The sequence below is a fragment of the Lepisosteus oculatus genome, chromosome 15 (assembly GCF_040954835.1).
Source record: "Lepisosteus oculatus isolate fLepOcu1 chromosome 15, fLepOcu1.hap2, whole genome shotgun sequence".
Lineage (NCBI taxonomy): Eukaryota > Metazoa > Chordata > Actinopteri > Semionotiformes > Lepisosteidae > Lepisosteus > Lepisosteus oculatus.
The window spans coordinates 21,651,291-21,669,833 of record NC_090710.1 but is presented as its reverse complement, the minus strand read 5'-3'; the positions used below and the strand labels follow the sequence as shown (position 1 = coordinate 21,669,833).

At 42.6% G+C, this 18,543-nt stretch overlaps 1 protein-coding gene and 1 long non-coding RNA gene across 7 annotated transcripts in view; one reads left to right on the top strand and one right to left on the bottom strand.

Moving 5' to 3' along the window:
* The window catches only part of LOC102692777 (uncharacterized), a 148,853-nt gene that overhangs the window by 80,813 nt on the left and 49,497 nt on the right, over positions 1 to 18,543 (bottom strand). For all 6 annotated transcript variants that reach the window (XM_015364383.2, XM_069178868.1, XM_015364385.2 and 3 more), the window contains one exon: positions 10,177 to 10,264. In XM_015364383.2, the coding sequence (XP_015219869.1) occupies positions 10,177 to 10,264 (88 nt within the window). The remainder of the gene's footprint in view (positions 1 to 10,176; positions 10,265 to 18,543) is intronic.
* Positions 1,206 to 3,658, top strand: LOC107079521 (uncharacterized). The gene is made up of 3 exons (XR_001480464.2): positions 1,206 to 1,316; positions 1,848 to 1,940; positions 3,284 to 3,658. It is a non-coding gene; the product is annotated as an uncharacterized lncRNA (long non-coding RNA).

Genomic DNA, 18,543 nt, shown 5'->3' with positions numbered 1-18,543 from the left:
CAGAAACCGTCGGCAAGATCAAGAGATATGGGGGACGGGCAGAACTTCTGCGGAAAATGACCCATTTTGAGTCTGTCCTCAGCGGTGGTACGCGACAGCGGAGCCACAGTGTTCACAGAGCAGCCACCGCCGCAGGGAAAGCACAAAACACCAGGCCAGCACCCCGTCGGCACAGAGCAGAATGTTTTCACCACTCTGCTCTCTCGCAGCGCGCTGTGTGCTTTACACCTCTGCGCACCAACAAGAGGGAAGGGGATGTGAACTTCGTGCTGCCTTGGCACGGTTTTTACCCTCATGCTCTTTACCTCAGGCCCGTTCCCACGTGCTTCCAACAATTCCTTAACTCCCCCTTGTGTGCGTTGTGTGCGAAGTGTGCGCACGGGAGTGCAGTGTGGCAATAAAATAAAAGGAAGACGTTTTTGTGTTGCTTTAGTACGGTTTTCACCCTGATCCTCTCTACCTCAAGCCCTTTTCCACATGTTTCCAACAATTCCCTAACTCCCCTGTGTGTGTGTGTGAAGTGTGCGCGCAGGAGTGCAGTGTGGCAATAAAACCCATTAGCATTTGCACTCTCGTGTTTCCCAATCCTCCGGTGTGTCACCTGTTTCTGATACCACACAATACTCCCTTGTAGAGCCACTGGAACGAACACACATAATCATTAATCTTCAGGGAGCTTGAGGCAGTAGATGAAGGGGGCTTTGCAGGCAGGTGTAATTTCATCATCTTCAGTTATTCATTTAACAGATGGTCTCATTTTTATTATAAATCAGAAAAGAAGCATTTTTGGGAAGCTGTCACTGTAAATGGGTTTTATGTAGCACTCTAACATCCTGCACAACAACAAGAAACCCATGGCTTTGTGAAATATGTTATCTGCTGGCACACTGTGGCTGTGCGTATAAGGCATTAGAATGAAACCAAATGTAAAAAAAAATAAAATGGTTGCGGGTTTTGTCATAACAGTTCTTTGAAAATATAGATGGATACATTACACACACATGCAGAGGAGCACAGATAAGCCAATGCACGGGTGAAAACAGGACGAGTATTAATGTAATACTAGTAAAAAAACAGTGCATCCTTATTGAGTTAAGCTCTACAACATACGACGCTACAGTAGCCCCCCCTGCCTATCCTGCCAATAACTACAGCTTCTCTGCAGGAGGTCTCTCAAAGCCTCTTGAAGAAACGAGACAGCGCAGGGAGACAGGATGCTCCTGCCGAGAGGGGTACCCAAGGGCACCACGGCACTGCGTCTCCAACTGTGCCGCGCAGATCTGAACGCAGCGATTGGAAGGGATTTGAAATTACTGGTGAATGAACGTGCAGCTACCAAGGGAAGCTTAAACACAAAGAGCAGTTCTCTTTCCTGTAATCTGCTTGTGTTACACTAGCGGTGCGGGGCGTAGACGGGGACTGGCTCCTCGCCGAAGGAAGGAAAACATCAAATCGCACCTTTCAGCTCCGGCAGCTTCCTTCGCTTCAGGCGAACGCCGAGGGGGCTGGCCGGCCCCGCCAGGGCCGACAGCAGCCGGCCTCCTGGAACAAAAGTGGTTCTGCTGCACGAGCAAATAGGCCCCCGCGCGCTTTGTGCTCAGATGCACGCTGGGAAAAACAAAGGCCCATTGTCCAGTTGCGCTGGGTTTTTGTGCAGAATTTCCTTTTTACGCTGCCCCACCCTAAGCAAATTATGAGTCACAAAGCGCCTTCAGGAAAAGATGCGGGGGAATGAGGTACTGTCAGAGCAAAAGGAAAGGGGCCAGATTGTGCACCTCACACACAGCCTGTCGATAAAGACGGGACTTCAGACTTATCTAACCATTATGCTGTCTGTTTTATTTCAGATCAATACATCACTTCAAAGGGAACATTGATCGGAAGTAGATCAAGCCACTTCATACTCCAGTCCTGCATACACACCGAAGCTAAATTTTTCTGTGAGCAACCTCCTTTAAAATGTTCTACTTTTCCGCATCCCATTCCAGCAAGCATGTCATGACTCATTAACATCTGTGGAGCCGCAGTGTCATTCAGTGAAGGCCTCTAGATTTTTCCTGAAGCGAAGGTCTCAGCTTAAGCTTAATTTTAGTCTTCCTTTCAGACTGACGGAACCACCTGAAGGCGACACGTGAAGTTTTCTTTAAGTAGCTATTACTGAATTTCCCAGCCACATGAACTTTGTGTAGGAACAAGCCAACGCACAAAGAGCCTCATCATCTTTTAAATTTGTTTTGCATCCAAAACAACCTCCCGCTATAGCAACGGACGGAGAATGTCCCCAGTTGACCGAAAGCAGAGACAAGAAAAAAAGAAACCTGCTTTTTAAAGGAGGAGTGAACCTCTTCTTGTGGTTTCGAAAACGCAGGCAACACAGAAAAAGCATTTCCTGTTTTGCAAGCCGTGTGAGGGGCACGCTTTGTACAAAACATGTCCTCAAGCAACTCTCTCCTGGTTCTGTAATTGCTGCTGTAGCGAGCTGCGGCACACTGCAAAGACTGCTAACCCAGACGCAGTGACACAGATCACAGCCACCAGGTTGCACAGACTCTCACTTAGGACGCACAAACATCTGTTTTAGCTACGGCCTCTTTTTAAAAATGGCCTCTGGTAACAGATGCACACAGAGGAGCTGTTAATTCTGTAGCTGCTGCTGCTGCTGCACGCTGCTTTTTAAAGCTGTCACAAGCCCAATACAAACAACCTACTGCTGACAGACAGTCACAAGCTGCTGCTCTGCTAAAGCTAGCTGCTGACGGCACTAGTGATCATTTAAGGTAAGACCTTTCTGTCAAAAGTAGAGCTAGAGAGAGGCTGAATTGGCGCTCGCTGAGCTGCCTTCCAGCGCCCTGAAAAAAGAGTGTCCTCTCTTTTACAAAGGAATACAAAGCGTGCCCCTTCCCTGAAGGCCCCCAGCCAGCACCCCCACAGTGTGCGATTTGAGGGGAGACAACCACATTAATCTGAACAAGCGTTTCTTCCTCATCCTGGTCAGTGTTGTATTCCTATAAAAAACATCTCAGTCGGACAGAAATGACAATGTTACAGCGCAAAACATTTGAAGTGCCGTAGTTTGTCATCTGTATCACAAGCAGACTAGTCGATTGATATTTTTTTATTTAAAGCAACCACACCACAGCTGTTTTGTACATCGGTGCAGTGATATTTAACACTTTTTTTCGCCCCTGAACTATCGGAGAATCCCGGCTGAGGCTGCCCTGTACACCACTGACCCAGCGCCACAGAGAAGCTGAAAAAATAATCAGACATTATCTCCCGACAGGAGCCCTTGCCAGCTGACGAATCTCCCGAGTGAAATTGGAAATGCAGCTGTTTCCAGGAGAGCCGCGATTGCCTCTGTATAAATAAGCAGCAGGGGCCACGAGACGATCCGAAACGCGCGTCTGCCGGCCTCAGTGGGACTGCGGGTTATACCTTTCTCTCCCACACAGCTCGGCAAGCTCAACCAGCACAGCGCGCATCTTTCTCCCCACTAGCGTTTCAGTGCTTCAAACCACAACACGCTGGCGTTCGGCGGACGACTTCCCTCAGAATACGTCTCAACCCATTATTAGTTTTATTGCATTCTATACTACTCTGCATATACTGTGACTAAGTGGTTGATGTCACTGACGTCCAAAGAAACATTTATGTGTCCATAAATAAAATGAATAACTGCAGGACTTCAGTGTATCTGTACGGCTGATGCATTTTAAGTGGAACTGAAGGAAAAGGGAAGACACTGGGTAATTATTTTCTTTTTATTAACATGTCCTTGAAAACAATGTTCTTTTTTAACTGTTCCACATAGTAAGATATCAATTTAAGATCCGAACTATGTCATACTGCTGTTTCACACTTAATCCCAAACAATGTCTCCTGAGAGCTCTGAACTGAAGGCATCTGTTCTACTGTTCTCAGGATCACTGTTTAACACACAGAAAAACCTGTTTCTGCCCCAGAAGGGCCTGTGTGGCAGTGCACTTAGAAATTACCCTTTTTCCCCTCGAAATCTGAGGAAATGACACATCATTAATGCGCACTTTTGTTAGTAACAGAGGATATACAACACACCTGACTCTGCAGATTGATGACTTCAGACTCAGGTTACCGGACAGACAATAATGACCAAAGTGGTTTAGGGGTTATAAGGTGGAGAACATGATTTATTTTGCTGCTTGTTCCCAATCTTTAGCAGCCAAATTGAGTTTCACTGTTTTTAGGAGAATGCCAAAACCCGTTCTAGTCAGGTGCAAGCTAAGAAAGCTGAGAACAGACGAGCCCAGCACTGGACCTGAGCGAACATGTGGCCAGCTCAAACAGCTTTCACTTTTTTTTTTTAAACCAAACCAAGCTCTTTCCACATCCCCACGCGAAAGCTGATTGGTGTGCAGGGTAAAAAACAAAACAAAAATCGAGCAGCAGCAAAACAATTTATCACCATTTGGCAGCATAAAGCATTACGACGAACCCTGCCAGCACTTTTTAAATGTGACTTGTATTCCTTTATTCATTTTTAAAGATGTTTTAATTAAAATAATTAATAATCTTCAGGTGTTCACGGCATGGGCACGCGGAGTCGAGCCCGCCCAGCCCTGTGTGAACGGTAGTGGGAGAGCTCAGCACGAGCAGGGGAGAATCTGATGGTGGAATTCCATGTGGTGCTCATTACAAGGAGGGGCCTGGCTGGGAAACGCTCTGGGTCACAATAGGACTAAAAATGTTTTTTTTTTTAAACTGCGTGGGGCTCAGCCAGCACAGTGCCGTCATGAGCCCAAGCATCTCCAGTCCTGTGATTTGCACAGGAGGCTAAGCGCTGACACAGAGCGTTTGATCCTACACCGACGCACAGCTGAGAGATTCTCTGAACAGAAGCAGACTGGCACAGCTTATTGCAAACGCAGCCTGAAAAAAGGAAGAAGAAAAGAAAAGGAACCGGGGGCCAGTCTCTGTGTGGCAGCATTTCGATGTTAATGACAGTCCTTTCACCGTGGTGCAAAGAGCATTCAAAACCAACATATGGAATTGTTTTGTTCAGGGCAGAACTCAAAGGGTTTTAATGGTAAACCAGTGAGGCTCACAATAACGCACAGCTGAGAGCCACTGTAAAGCACCCTGCTGAAATCTTGTTTTAGAACAGCTAATACATTCCATTTTACTTAAATGCATTAAAAAGTAAATATACAACTCACAAAATAAACAGAATTTTAAATATTTCTGAAGTTATTGAAGTATTAGTTCTTTATTTGGATGACTTGGCTATTCACATTAAAAGGATACCTAACATGCATTATATTGTAAAAGTGATAAAGAAGTGATTATTGCTAGGAGTTTCGTGGTGAAAACAGAAACAAATTGCTGCTCTGTCCAAGAGCTATTTTTTTTCTGTAAAAATATATCTACCATTAAAGGCATTTAGAGTTACTTACAAATAAGAACAGTAAAACCTCAAAGTGTTGTTAACAGATCGTAACACCATTCCTGTTAAAAAACAATGACTTCACAAAGCTGTATGGTCTGTAAGCAGCCATCTATCAAGGGATTCTGCAATACTGTAATAAACAAAGCAATGCAGCAATGCAAATCAAGCTCTTAACAAAAATACAGAAAATATCATCGACATGTTAAGAATACATTTTCACTCCATCCATAGTGTGCAATTTGCTGCATTCTGGTTACCCATAACACGGAGTGAAGTGAAAGCATTAAGAGGAACAGTGCTTAAGCAGGGCGTCTGTTTTGTACTGCACAGCCCGAGGTACAGAGACATTGAAGGCTAGCTGTGAATGTGCTAGGATTCCCCAATGACCAGGAACAATCGGTCCAGCAAACAATTTTGCAGCCAGGCATTCTGTTAAAACAGCCTTCTTTCCTTATAAGGTTTGGCTCACAGCCTTCTGGCACCAAACCCAAGACAGTTCCCAAGCCAGGGCCTAAGATTCTATCATCCTGTATGGCTTTTGCTGCAGCACAGGGCCTCTGATAGGCAACACCTTGGCAGCTATCCAGATTAAACAAAGGACATACTGATATTGGCTCTCTGTGCAATAAGATAGCACAAAACCGCCTGGCACCTGAAGGTGAGAGGCGCGATGCAAACTCCACACGCATCTGTACTGTTAACCCCAATCACCACTTTAACAATCTATTAAATTCTCAACAAGCCTATTGTGCTATTAGGCAGCTCCGTTTGGGTCTGATCAAAATCATCTGAGACAACGCAGCAACTGGCACCCACCTCCAAACTGAATTCTGTGTCAATGAAATCAACGGAAAACACTGCGTCAAATTACTGCCATACCTCAATGCTTAATGTTGCAGCAAATACGTTTTAAACATAATTGCATGTGTAATTGAGGAACCTGGAGGACAGGAAATTATTGAAGTTAACCCAAAAACCCGACCTTTGCAATGTCATACGTTTTTTTTTTAGAAAACTGCAGAGATATTAAGACCTCCAGGCTGTTTGCCTAACAAGGAAAAGTCACCTCTAGACTGCCTTCTTCCTTATTTTTTCAAAAAAGGAAAGAAAATGGAACAGAAGACGTCAACTAGCTGCACAGCCAGATGGGTTTAACACTCCTCTGCTTCTTTTGTGGGTTAATGAAAATCAAGGCAAGATCTAACTGAGGGGTCAAAAGACAGCGGAGCTCCAGTTATCTTCTGAATTACCTGCTCTTTAATGACTCAACAGAGCATGCGAAGGCTGAGTCAGGGCTTCTGCGGCTCCTTGATGACTCTGCATTATCTCTGGCACTGAACGGAACCCCCCCTCACACCAGTCAAGTAATTATAAAGTAGATCATTAACTTATCAAAAAGCACTTTGACATCACTTCCAGAAAGAGTACCTTTTAATGGAGGACGTGCAGCAAACTCGGCACAAAAAGAATTGAAGAAAGTGTTTTTTTTTCTGTTGTTTTACTTGTCAAATTCTTTCCCTATTATAATAATAATTATAATAATAATTGCTTACACTTATATAGCGCTTTTTTGGACACTCCACTCAAAGCGCTTTACAGGTAATGGGGACTCCCCTCCACCACCACCAATGTGCAGCATCCACCTGGATGATGCGACGGCAGCCATAGTGCGCCAGAACGCTCACCACACATCAGCTATCAGTGGGGAGGAGAGCAGAGTAATGTAGCCAATTCATAGAGGGGGATTATTAGGAGGCCATGATTAGTAAGGGCCAATTGGAAATTAGGTTACACCCCTACTCTTTTCGAGAAGCGCCCTGGGATTTTTAATGACCACAGAGAGTCAGGACCTCGGTTTTACGTCTCATCCGAAGGACGGCGCCTGTTTACAGTATAGTGTCCCCATCACTATACTGGGGCATTAGGACCCACATGGACCACAGGGTGAGCGCCCCCTGCTGGCCCCACTAACACCTCTTCCAGCAGCAACCTTAGTCTTTCCCAGGAGGTCTCCCATCCAGGTACTGACCAGGCTCACACCTGCTTAGGTTCAGTGGGTTGCCAGTTGTGAGTTGCAGGGTGATATGGCAGCTATTATGTAGCTCGAACTTGAATTCTTATAAAGCTCAGACTGCCCTCTTAGCACCATCGCAAGGTTCACACTTATACAAACTATCGGACCTTTTCCCAACACTCACATGCAGTAAACACACCACACCAGAAGAAACACTGCACATTCAAGCACTTTATTTAACCTTTACATTAAAGCTGGATTTTTCAAGTACTCAGAAAATGCTTATGTTTATACCGTGGAAACGTCTCACATTATTGATAAACTGCATTCATTCTTGTAACCCTGCAGCTTCCAGGGCTATTTAACTACTCAACAAAGCATGTAAATAAGAAAAACAGCAGAGAGCAACTCCACAGGGGCTATAATCCTGCTGTATTTATAGGTATCTATATACGTCCAGCAACTATATCTAGAGCTGGGAAAGGCGTTAAATTGGTCCGGTTAAGATAGAAATTAGTCCAATCAGACAGCTAAGAGCTCAACTGGAAATACAACTACAGACACAGTGGTCTTCCAGGATTGGTGCTGTGCACACTTCACCTATTGCATGTCAATGAAACAGGCCATTTTCACTGCTGGCCAGGCAGGCCATAAAGAGGGGTTTCCACTGCTGGATACATTCTGGGGTTGAGGCAATGTCCTACACTGACAGGTTGAAAGAAGCCCCCTGAACTTTTGAACACAGGAGACTAAGATGGGACCTGATACAGGAATTCAAAAGCCTCAAAGGCACTGATATAGTGAACCCAGTGAAGCAGGTCTCCACATGGTCTTCTCTGTTCAAGATGAAAAAGGTTCATTTCTTTCTCCGTCTCTCTGTCATTTCTTTAAGCCAGGAAAGTATCTGGTTGCTCCTGTCTGGACTGATTCCAGAGCTGAAATATCTTTTAAGTGATCACAATTATACACAGTATTCTAAATGTGGTCTTACACGGATATTATGCAATTTTTTAATAACATTCCTTGATTTTACACTATACAGTATTGCCTAATATTTTGCTGGCTTTTTATTTCTTCCCCACATTGTCAACATAAGCACCTACAGTAAGTCTTTTCATAAGTGGCCTCTTCTATCTCAGTTTTTTCCTAGATTATGTTTTTGCTGCCTGCATGCAAAACTATGCAACTGCCTACATTGTACATCATTTGCAAGGTGCAGCCCAGTTGAATTTTATCCAAATGTATTTTAATTTCATTTGCTGCTTCTCCAGTGTTTGCCAATCCTCCTAATGTGGTATGATCTGCAAACTTGACTTGTTTACTTACTATACTAGAATCTAAATCACTGACAGAAATCAGCTGACAGAAGATCAGCTGTGGTCCTCGTACAGATCCCAGTGGTACTCCACAAATAACATCACAACATAATTAATGCTTTATGCAAAGTCAGAGCTAGTTTTAACTGATCCATTGTTATGCAAATATATTAATGCTCTTGCATTTTTATGTAGCAAGAGTTTCACAAAGTATAAGGTATTTTGGTGAAACATTACCACAAAAAACAAATTTATTTCATTGTAAATACTCCATTATCATCCTCTGGTCACTTAAGCTGGTGCTTTTATTTAATCCGCAAGTAAAATTCAAGTTGATGAAAAACACAAAACACTTAACTGTGTAATTAAGGATGACCAATTTGATTCTGTAAAGTCACTGGGATTGGCAAACACAGGATGAGATTTTAGAGATTGTTATTTTTTGTGCTGACTAAATTACTATTCCTATCTATATCCTATTAAATAAATTGTTCATAAAATACTTTGAAATAACTCTCTTGATCAAATCCGTAACACAGATTAAGTGTCCATGCGGCAAGAACTGTGAACAATTTATCAGCATTAAAAGTTTTCTGCATACTGTAATTATACTCCATAGCAATGCTTAATTTATACATACATTTCCCTCCCACAATTTTAAGAACAATATTAAAATTGAGTCATGTCTTAGAATCCTCTGGTAACAATCTAGTCACTTATGAAACATGAAATAAAAATAGCAGTAAGTAAGCACTGATTGCCAGGATTTTTCCTGTACAATACTATGTCCTCTGCATCATGTAAACACAGGGCAAGAACATCTGACTTCGGCTGTGTTCAAGAAAAGCTCAGGAACACATTTCATTATTGGCTTGGCAAGGTCTGGTCAAGCCAGATAGCCCTGTGCCAGCACTAGGAATGAGGATAGAGAGCAGTGTATAACCCCTGAGCTAACCAACCTCCCACATCCAAATAAAAACGAAAGAAGGCAGATGAAAATATCGAAAGGAAACATTCAGATACATAAAAAGGAAATTCAGACAATAAATAGAAAATAGAATAGACGTGTCTTCAGGAAGAGAACTCTCAGACTTGACAACTGACAAATTAACAAATTATATTGTTTTAGGAGAGAATGACACATTTTCGACAGCATCTTTGTTTGATGCTTGATTGATTATTAGGCGAAAATTAAATGCAACATTGAAACTTCTTGCGCTTCCACAAACATCTTGCACACGTGACCAATGATGGTGAAGACTTCCTTGGACATATCCTGACAAGCACCGCAATGGAACCATGAGTTCAATTCAGACTGACAGCCTTAAGCAAGGCCGCACCCTAACAAACTAACAAACTCAGAATCACACGCTGCCAAAAACACTGAGCCGCTGCAGCCCGTCCTCAGGGCTGTAAACACTTACACTTCAAGCTTTTCCGTTCTCATCTCCCTCACTAAGTTTAGGTAGAGGTTCAGCGTGATGAGGCAAACCCAGGCCAGGGCGCACCAGTCTGTGAAGAAAACAAAGAAAAACATTACAAGGTAGAAACAGAAGAAGGGCTGACTACTGAAGCTGACACTGTCTGTTGGGCAGGCGCAACTGAAAAGCACAGTCAGTTGCTGTATTTCACTGAGGGTTCGTGATGTCAGACCAGCACGGAGCATGTCCTTCATAGTGTGGAATACACACCTGTATGTGAACTCACAAAAGTAGTTGCCAAAGAGGCCCAAGAAGTTTATAAACCAGAAAGGACCATCTGAGGCACTGAGATTATTTGGTGACAGGTAGCGTAACAACCTGTGGATCTCATCCAGACTTTTCCTGATGGTCCCAGAGAATCAGGTTTGGCAAACACCCACCCACCATTCTCAGTTCCAAGTACTTTCCTTGTAGCTTCGAAGTGAGTTCTCATGTTCTTTTTTCATTGCCAAGTTTAAGTAAATCCGCTGAGTTAACCCTGAATATACCTTTAAAGATTTTGAATACTTCTATTAAGTCCCCAAATAGGGCTGACGAGGATCAGCTCCTCTCAGCTTTTAGACCCAAAATGTTTATTGTTTAAAACAGTGAAGCCTATTTAGCATTGTAGTACAGCAGCCAACATTGTTAACATAACTTGAAATTCTACACTTTCCATTTTTCAGCCTTGGATTCTGTTACTTTTGTAATCATTTTCTCACAATGCCTGGACAAATAATAAGTCAAGAGTTTACTTTGTAATATAGCACCTTTGGCATCTTTCTTGTTTTTCTGAAGTAGTTTTCTAAACATCTTAGAATCAAGATCATTGATGTCGCTAAGGAACAACAGCAGGCCTAAAACAGAACCCTGTGGCACTCCAATAACTCCAACGCTCCATTTTCAATACTTTAACCACTTTTCAGTCTTCTTCATCCTGTACATTGCCTTTGTATCCTTCACCTTTTAGCTTTATAAGCAGCCTTGCATGCAGATCATTATTAAAGGTCGTCTGCACATCTAAATACAATTTACCATCTAATAAACTCAAGTAGGCAGCTGCGTCAACATGCTTAGGCTGCAAAGGAACAAGTAAAGGCTTATTCCATGCTGAAAAGAGAAAAAAAGAAACACAACGTTTCAACAGCGTTGTGTTTCTTTTCTTCTCTTTTCAGCATCTAATAACCTCTGCTTGTATCCAGGACAGGCAGAGCCTAGGATAAAGGAGGAAGTCGTGAGCATATTTGTGATTTATGACATGATATACTGTAGTAGCTGGCATAGCAATACAAGAGATGATTTTTTTTGCAGGGATGCGTGGGGGGGGGAATTCAACTTTAAAAATGGACAATTTCAAGTGTGTCATTAAAATGATATGTTGAAATACAATTAACAGCTCGATTGCAGGTACATTCCGGTCCAGCTCCATTTACAAACTAGAAACACTCGCTGCTCGGCTTTCTTATTATTTCTCCCAATGTACGACATCCAGTCGCAGCCACTGTGCTATGTGCATGGAAGACGTGATGTTGTTTCTCTAAAGAGGAGCCGCGTGTGAATGAAAGCGAGTGTGTGTGTGTGTGGTGCTTCCCCTCTGCAGCTGAATGCAGACTCCGTGTGACGGTGGTGTTCCGCTTCTTAACCACACAAATGCTGTGTTTACTGTTCAACCCAACATGCCAGCCTGACCTTCCACATGTCACAGTTCATTACGGAGAAACAAGCGCAAAGGCAGTTAGTAGCCAGCTCAGGGATTGCTAGGGAAAGATGTCCTTGTCTTTTAATCAAATAAACCCCCCCTCAGTCTGAAGTCTTCCTTTTTCATTAGACAATATTGAATTTATCTTGTTTTATCATGCTGGAAAATTCAACACCAGCTTGTTGTCTATGGTCTATTTTCAACTAAATGCATTTGTGCAACCGAAACAAAACATTGGCCAGAGTATATCCGCACAATGTTTGGTCTACTGTTTGTATTTTCACACATTTAAAATGCCCTTTTTAGAAGAGGTGCTAAAATATAAATGTAGAAAAGCGGTGTCTCTTAAAACACGCAAAGACTACAAATGACAAGCCAGCTATCCCAAATTAAAGGTCTTAATTTAGCTACAAATTCCCTGCTGGGATACAAAATCTCAGAAATGTTTACTGAACGTATTCCAAACAGGCAGTGGGAGACCAGAAGTGTCTAGAGGCACTATTGGCCTATACAGCACAGACTGAGAGGGTTTATTTGTGAAATTAAATATTTGTATAAGAAGGGGATTTTTACACAATCATTTCCATGTGCTTGTTCTACTGTTAAAGGCCCGAATGCAGCACCACATCTGTAGCCGATGTGAAGAGAGGCAATGCATCAGCTGCATGTTGTTTTCTTGCTGCAGGTCACACACTGAAATCTCCTGTGCTGGCTCACTGAATAATTTAGTTGATGGCTGGTAGGTTTCAAGGATAACAATCACGCAATCGCTCAATCAAGTGAGGTTAGTGGAGGTAGCAGTCTCATAACATGCTGAGCCTTTTTCTTAACTTCCTTCAAAACCCCTACTCGGAACAGATCAGGAGTGAGCCCCCACTAATCTGCAGAGCGGTTTTCAGGGGATTCCTTGCAGCGTCACTGGCTGAACTACGGCTAAAGTCTTTGCCTGCCCTAAAAACAGCTGTGATCTTGTCCACTGAACTTCAAATCCCCTAGCAGTATGACTACAGTGTATGTCTTATTTGATAAGAACCCAGAAAGTGCTCTAGGGCTGGTTCCCTCTTAAGGGTCTAGCAGGCACTCGTTATACTAATTACTCACCAGCTGGGAAAGGAATTTGTCTGGACTTCAGGATGTGAGGCACACTAACTCCTTACAGAGTCAGCTAGGCTGGGAGAGTGTCCTAGTGGACAAGGCAATCACAGTAATCACACTGACAAGGAAATCCATTACATTTTTTTTAATACATGAACCCTTCCACAAATTAATTAATTTGAATAGTTACTACTAATAATTTCTGGCATTTGTTTATTGTTGTGCCTCCTAATGGGCCTCACATACAGAGGATGACCTAATTCACTCACCACACACTGCAAGCGCACAGCCCAATGGCGCACAGCAGGTCACTACACAGTCAGAGGAAGTGAGAAATTGCTTCACAAACTGAATTAAGGTAGAAATTGAGACAGGCCAGACTGTACAAAGCCAAGGCACCAGGGTTAACACATCCCTTGTAAACAGTACTATGGGATCTGTACTGACCAGGTAACCAGGACCTCATTTTAAAGTCTCATCTGAGGAAGGTCCCCTCCCTACAACACAGCATCCCCGGTCACCAGGGGCCAGAACATGTCTAAGGTAAAAATGTGGGGGTCTGATATTGAGATTTCAAGAAACATTTATATTACAGTGTAGTGTGTGACTTATCTATACTCCGATGTGAACAGACTAGATCTGGCCTCTACTTAAATCAAGAATCAACAGTCACTATGGTTACTGCAGAACCTGGATGACACTTAACCTGAGGCTTTGTTATCCAATCAGACAAAGCGTTTGGTCTATTCACTGCCGCACATGAATTTCCCTCTAATTCCACTAGAGAAAAACACACACCTAACACAGCACTGAATTTGGAAAAAGAAAAGGGGATAATTTATGCTGATAAGAGCATCGGATACTTTAATGGAGTGTGATAGATGTGACCAAGTCAGCTGTGTCATGTCACCATTCTAGGAAGTGATGCACAACAATATTTAAGAATTCAAGTGTGTTGAGTGCGGAGAAGGACAAGTTCATTGAGCAGGCCAAAGAAAACAGTAAAAATTAGTAACTGCCCTTCTGAAACCAGAATGTCAGGGATGCGCAGGATGATCTTTGCCTTGCTACAGTTCAGCAAAACCCAAACAACCACTTACAGAAGGCATCTTCAAAGAAACTGCTAAAAAAGTGACCCAAATTCCAAAAAACATGTCCCTGCAGTGCCAGCACTGTGGCAAGAAACATCCATAATGTAAGTGACTCCCTTTACAGTGAAACTGTTAAAGGTACACTAAAATGTCCCTTTGTTAACAAAGTGTGATGAGAGTATAATGGTTGGAGTCAGCTTATTGATATAATGGATGCTGAATAAAGTTGTGAAGCTTAATTGAAATAGCTGAGCACCGTAATGCTGGAAATCTGAATGCAGACCTCGTTGGATGTTTGGAAAATGAAAAACAGAAGAACCCTGTAGAGAAAACTGTGGGATCTGCATCGGACAGGACATCTGTAATGCTAGCTGAACGTGAAAGCATTTCAAATTGCCTGAAAGATCACGCTGGTGATTTATTCATCCACCACTGTATGACCCACCGACAAGATATAATGGATAAAGACATCGCATCAGTCACACATGACTTTGTGGAAGATATGATCAAAGTGACACTTACACACTGCAGTGGGGCAGGGAGAAAAAAACGAGTTCAGACAGATCTTGAACTGAATGAGGAGGAATATTTAAATCTCCTTACCTCCAACAAAATCTGCTTGTCATAAGAATAGTTTCAGAGAAGATATGCTCATTCAGCCAGTCTAGTCTGTTTGGTAATTAGTAGCTCATTGAGAAGCCCATCCAACTGTTTCTTGAAACAAGCCAGGATACTGCTCCATACTCTCATAACAGTGCCTCCTGTTTTCAGTTTAAATTGCATGAAATTGTTAAATTTCTATTCCATGAAATGAATAGAAAAATGGAAATATAAATGTAAGGTCACTTAGCAGGGTGCTGGACCAACACATGTGGCTAGTCCAGCCTGTATAATCCCTGTCATAGAGTCTACAAGCATCTGAAATTCTGCAGGAGGGATATGGTACATCACAACACATGCCTGTTTGATATAGATGGATATTGCCATCTTAGGCTTTGTTCCAGAACATCCCATAAATGTCCGAATTGGTTCAAGTCTGGTGACTGTGAAAGCCATGACATATGAATAACATCAGTGTCAGGCTCATTAGACCATCGGATGACCACGTGCTCTGTGTGGGGGGGGCAGAGGGGAGGTTGTCATTCTGGAAGACCATCACTCAGTACCATAAGTTAGTGATTAGCATTGACCTTACCTTTGCACACAATGAGTACAACAAAATGATTCCAGGAAAATGCCTCTTAAAACATTACAAAACCACCACAAACCTTCCCTGTTGGAGCCAAACCATCAGGGTGGTAGAGTTCTTTAGGTTGTCGCCACACATGTACTCATCTGTTTCACGAGCACTTGGTGAAGGATGACTAATCTGACAAGTGTTATTTTTCCCCTATTGGGTAGTCCACTGCCCTTGCTCCTTGTACCAACAGACCCGCAAAACGTGCACTGCAACCCCACTATGACATCCCATTCTGTGGAACTATCCGCAGGCCATGTTTGATGAGACTGGATGCTTGTGCTCCAGGTTGATCTGCAACTGCTCGAACGTTTGACCTTGCACTTTGAATTAATGCACGGATATCAGGATCCTAGCTTCCACCCCACTGTTTCCCTTTGCTGATGGTGTCTTTCCCTTGGATTTCCGTGCTGACGTCACCTTATACACTGCTGATCTTGAAACATCAGCAAGCTAATAAAAGAAATATCTTTGTGTCTGGAGCTTCTGCCAAACACACCCATCTTTCAGGCAGTGAAGTCTCTTCTTCGCAGCCGTGCTTCCCATAATTATAGTCAACCGTGGCCTTTTCAACATTCCTATACAATGCCTTGCGGAAGTACTGAGTATTCCATTTTGTGAAGTTACAAAAGGATCCACACACATTTTTTTATTTAATGGGGTGTCTTCACCCCTTATCAGTACTCTCTGTTTTCTATTTAATACATAATTCTCAATCTAAAAACCTGTTTCTCTGAATTACCAGCTGTGGCTTTAAAAAGAAACATTTATGATCAGATTTATCAAAAGCCTTCTAAAATGTATCCATTCCTGTTGTTTTTTGTTTAAAAACTGTTATGTGATGGTCTGGCAAGACCTACATTTTATATTCATGGTGATATTCCCTTCTCTTGTATCTGATTCCCATATAGGTGATCCTTTAATTTAGTTCTAATTGTTTCCATAACCTTACATGTAATACAAGTCAGACTTATTGGTCTATAATTACTTGGTTCAGTTCTATGACCCTTCTTATGGATGGGCACGACATGGGAAATTTTCCAGTTGATAGGTACTACATGGGTATTATCCATGAATGATCCATCTCCTACCCATCAGTGTTGAGAGACTGATGGAGGTTTTGTTGCTGCTGGTCAGGTTTCGCTACCTGTGCTGAGAAGTTCAAGCTTTTGGAGATTTTCTAATGTAACATGTAGCATTTTGGAACAGGTTACTTATACAGAATATGCTACAAGATTACGGTATATAGTAAGTGCTACAATTTCCCCAGTTTGGGTTTTACTACACCACAGGAGACGCCTGTGAAGTCTACAACATACATTACTCTCGGGAGAAGTACTGCAAGGTCATTTTACTATGTAGGTCACAGAGATGCTCAGGAGGTGAGGAGCACACCTTCACAAACAAGAAGATTGCTCAGGTAAAAGCAAGATCGCTTGACTATGCCTACTTGATCAGGCATTCAAGGCCCGGCTTGCTGAACACACAAACAGTGAAATGCACGCTTTACTTTACTTGACACCACCTTTAACCATCACTCTCGGAAATCCAACAACTTTCTGCAAAACATACAAATCACATTGACTCCAGAAAGGCCAAAATGCAATATATAGCCTTATCCTGCAACGACAATGCTGTCAAGACAGTTTTCAAGTCAGACAGCTGTGGCAGTAACGTTATCAGATCGTGGTGTCTTTAAGTGAAGTGAGACTGAATACTGTGACCTGGCAGGGCTCTCAGTACTGGAACACTGAGCCCTGACACATGCTGTGAACAAGGCTTTAGCCACATGAACTCAATCAAAACATCAGAAGGAATCGCCTTGAGAACTGTCGGGTTGATGTCTGTCTACGTACTGTAACTTCAACAATGAGCACAAAGGACTTTGATGTAGCTGCCGTGGCTGGGTACCTTCAAAAACACTAATGTGACTTGAATTTATGTTTACTATTCCTAGCCAGTTGGGTTGCTGTTTTGGAAAAGTCTGGTCCAGTGGGAAGAGCGCCCCCTACTGGTCCAGGTAAGCAGTACAGCAGTAACCTGGTTTTTCTTAGAGGTCTCCAATCTCAATCACAGCAGACCTAGCCTTGGTAAGCTTATGAGATCTGATGGTCAGACTGCATAGCGGTAATGCTGCTGTCGAGATGAAAAATGAGAAGAGCTTATTTCAATGGGAAGTACTATTCTAAACAGAAGAAAAACACAGGCCTACATCACAAATGGTACGTTGCTGTAGGGTATGAGCATTAAAGATTATCAGTCAACCATAAACAAAGTGTGAGGATTATTTGTGGACCAATAAAAATTCCTGCTCATAGGTTAAAATATATTATCTCATAGGTTAAAAAACAAGAGCTGGGCTTACTCTCTTCTCACAACTACAGAAATCCCAAATGAGTGGGTAGGTACGGCCAGGCAGAAAGCTACAGCATCTAGGACTGAGCAACTCGGTAGTCTCTGCTGATTAAGCTTATCCAGAATAATGAAGATCTGGTCTGATGAGATCATCAAACAGTGCACACAGGCCTATTCACATGAGCGCCTAATGATGAAATTCTGAGAGATCCCTCCCACTTACAAAGATATACGTGAAAAGAAATCAGAATGAGGCAAGACTGTGAAAATGCAAGCACTTACAGACCCATTTCACCAGTTTTCAAACAAATTATTTTGACAGCCTTTTTATGGAAGAGGGTAATAAATTGTGCGCGAAGTCATAACGTCAGGGGAAATTATTTTAAATTATTTCAAGATCTTAGATGTGAAAGGCAGCGGTCTAACCACCATTCCGCCTGCTCTCGACTTGTTTGTTTTATCTGTCATACCTCCCTGTACGGCCTGCAGTAACACAAGGAAGAGAAGCTCTGGGAAAGCAAAGACTGTGTGCTGGTGGTCTGCCGTGCATGGTGACTGTTTTAAACTACAGAACCATTCCTTCGCTAAAATGGGAAACACAAACCACAAGCTAACACTTCCACAATAAAATATCTTCCTTTTCTTCATAAATTGTGATGATTTCTGAAATCCTCCATTGAGCCAGGTGTAATCCTGCCTTGTTCTCTGTTTGTTCATGCCAGACCCGATGCTTTTTACAGGTTTCAAATTAATCAAGACAGATTTTGCTGGAGTACATGAAAGGGAACATCTTATAATATTAACGAGGTTGTTCAACTTGATAATGCGCTCATAACCGCATTAAGCGTGTTTAC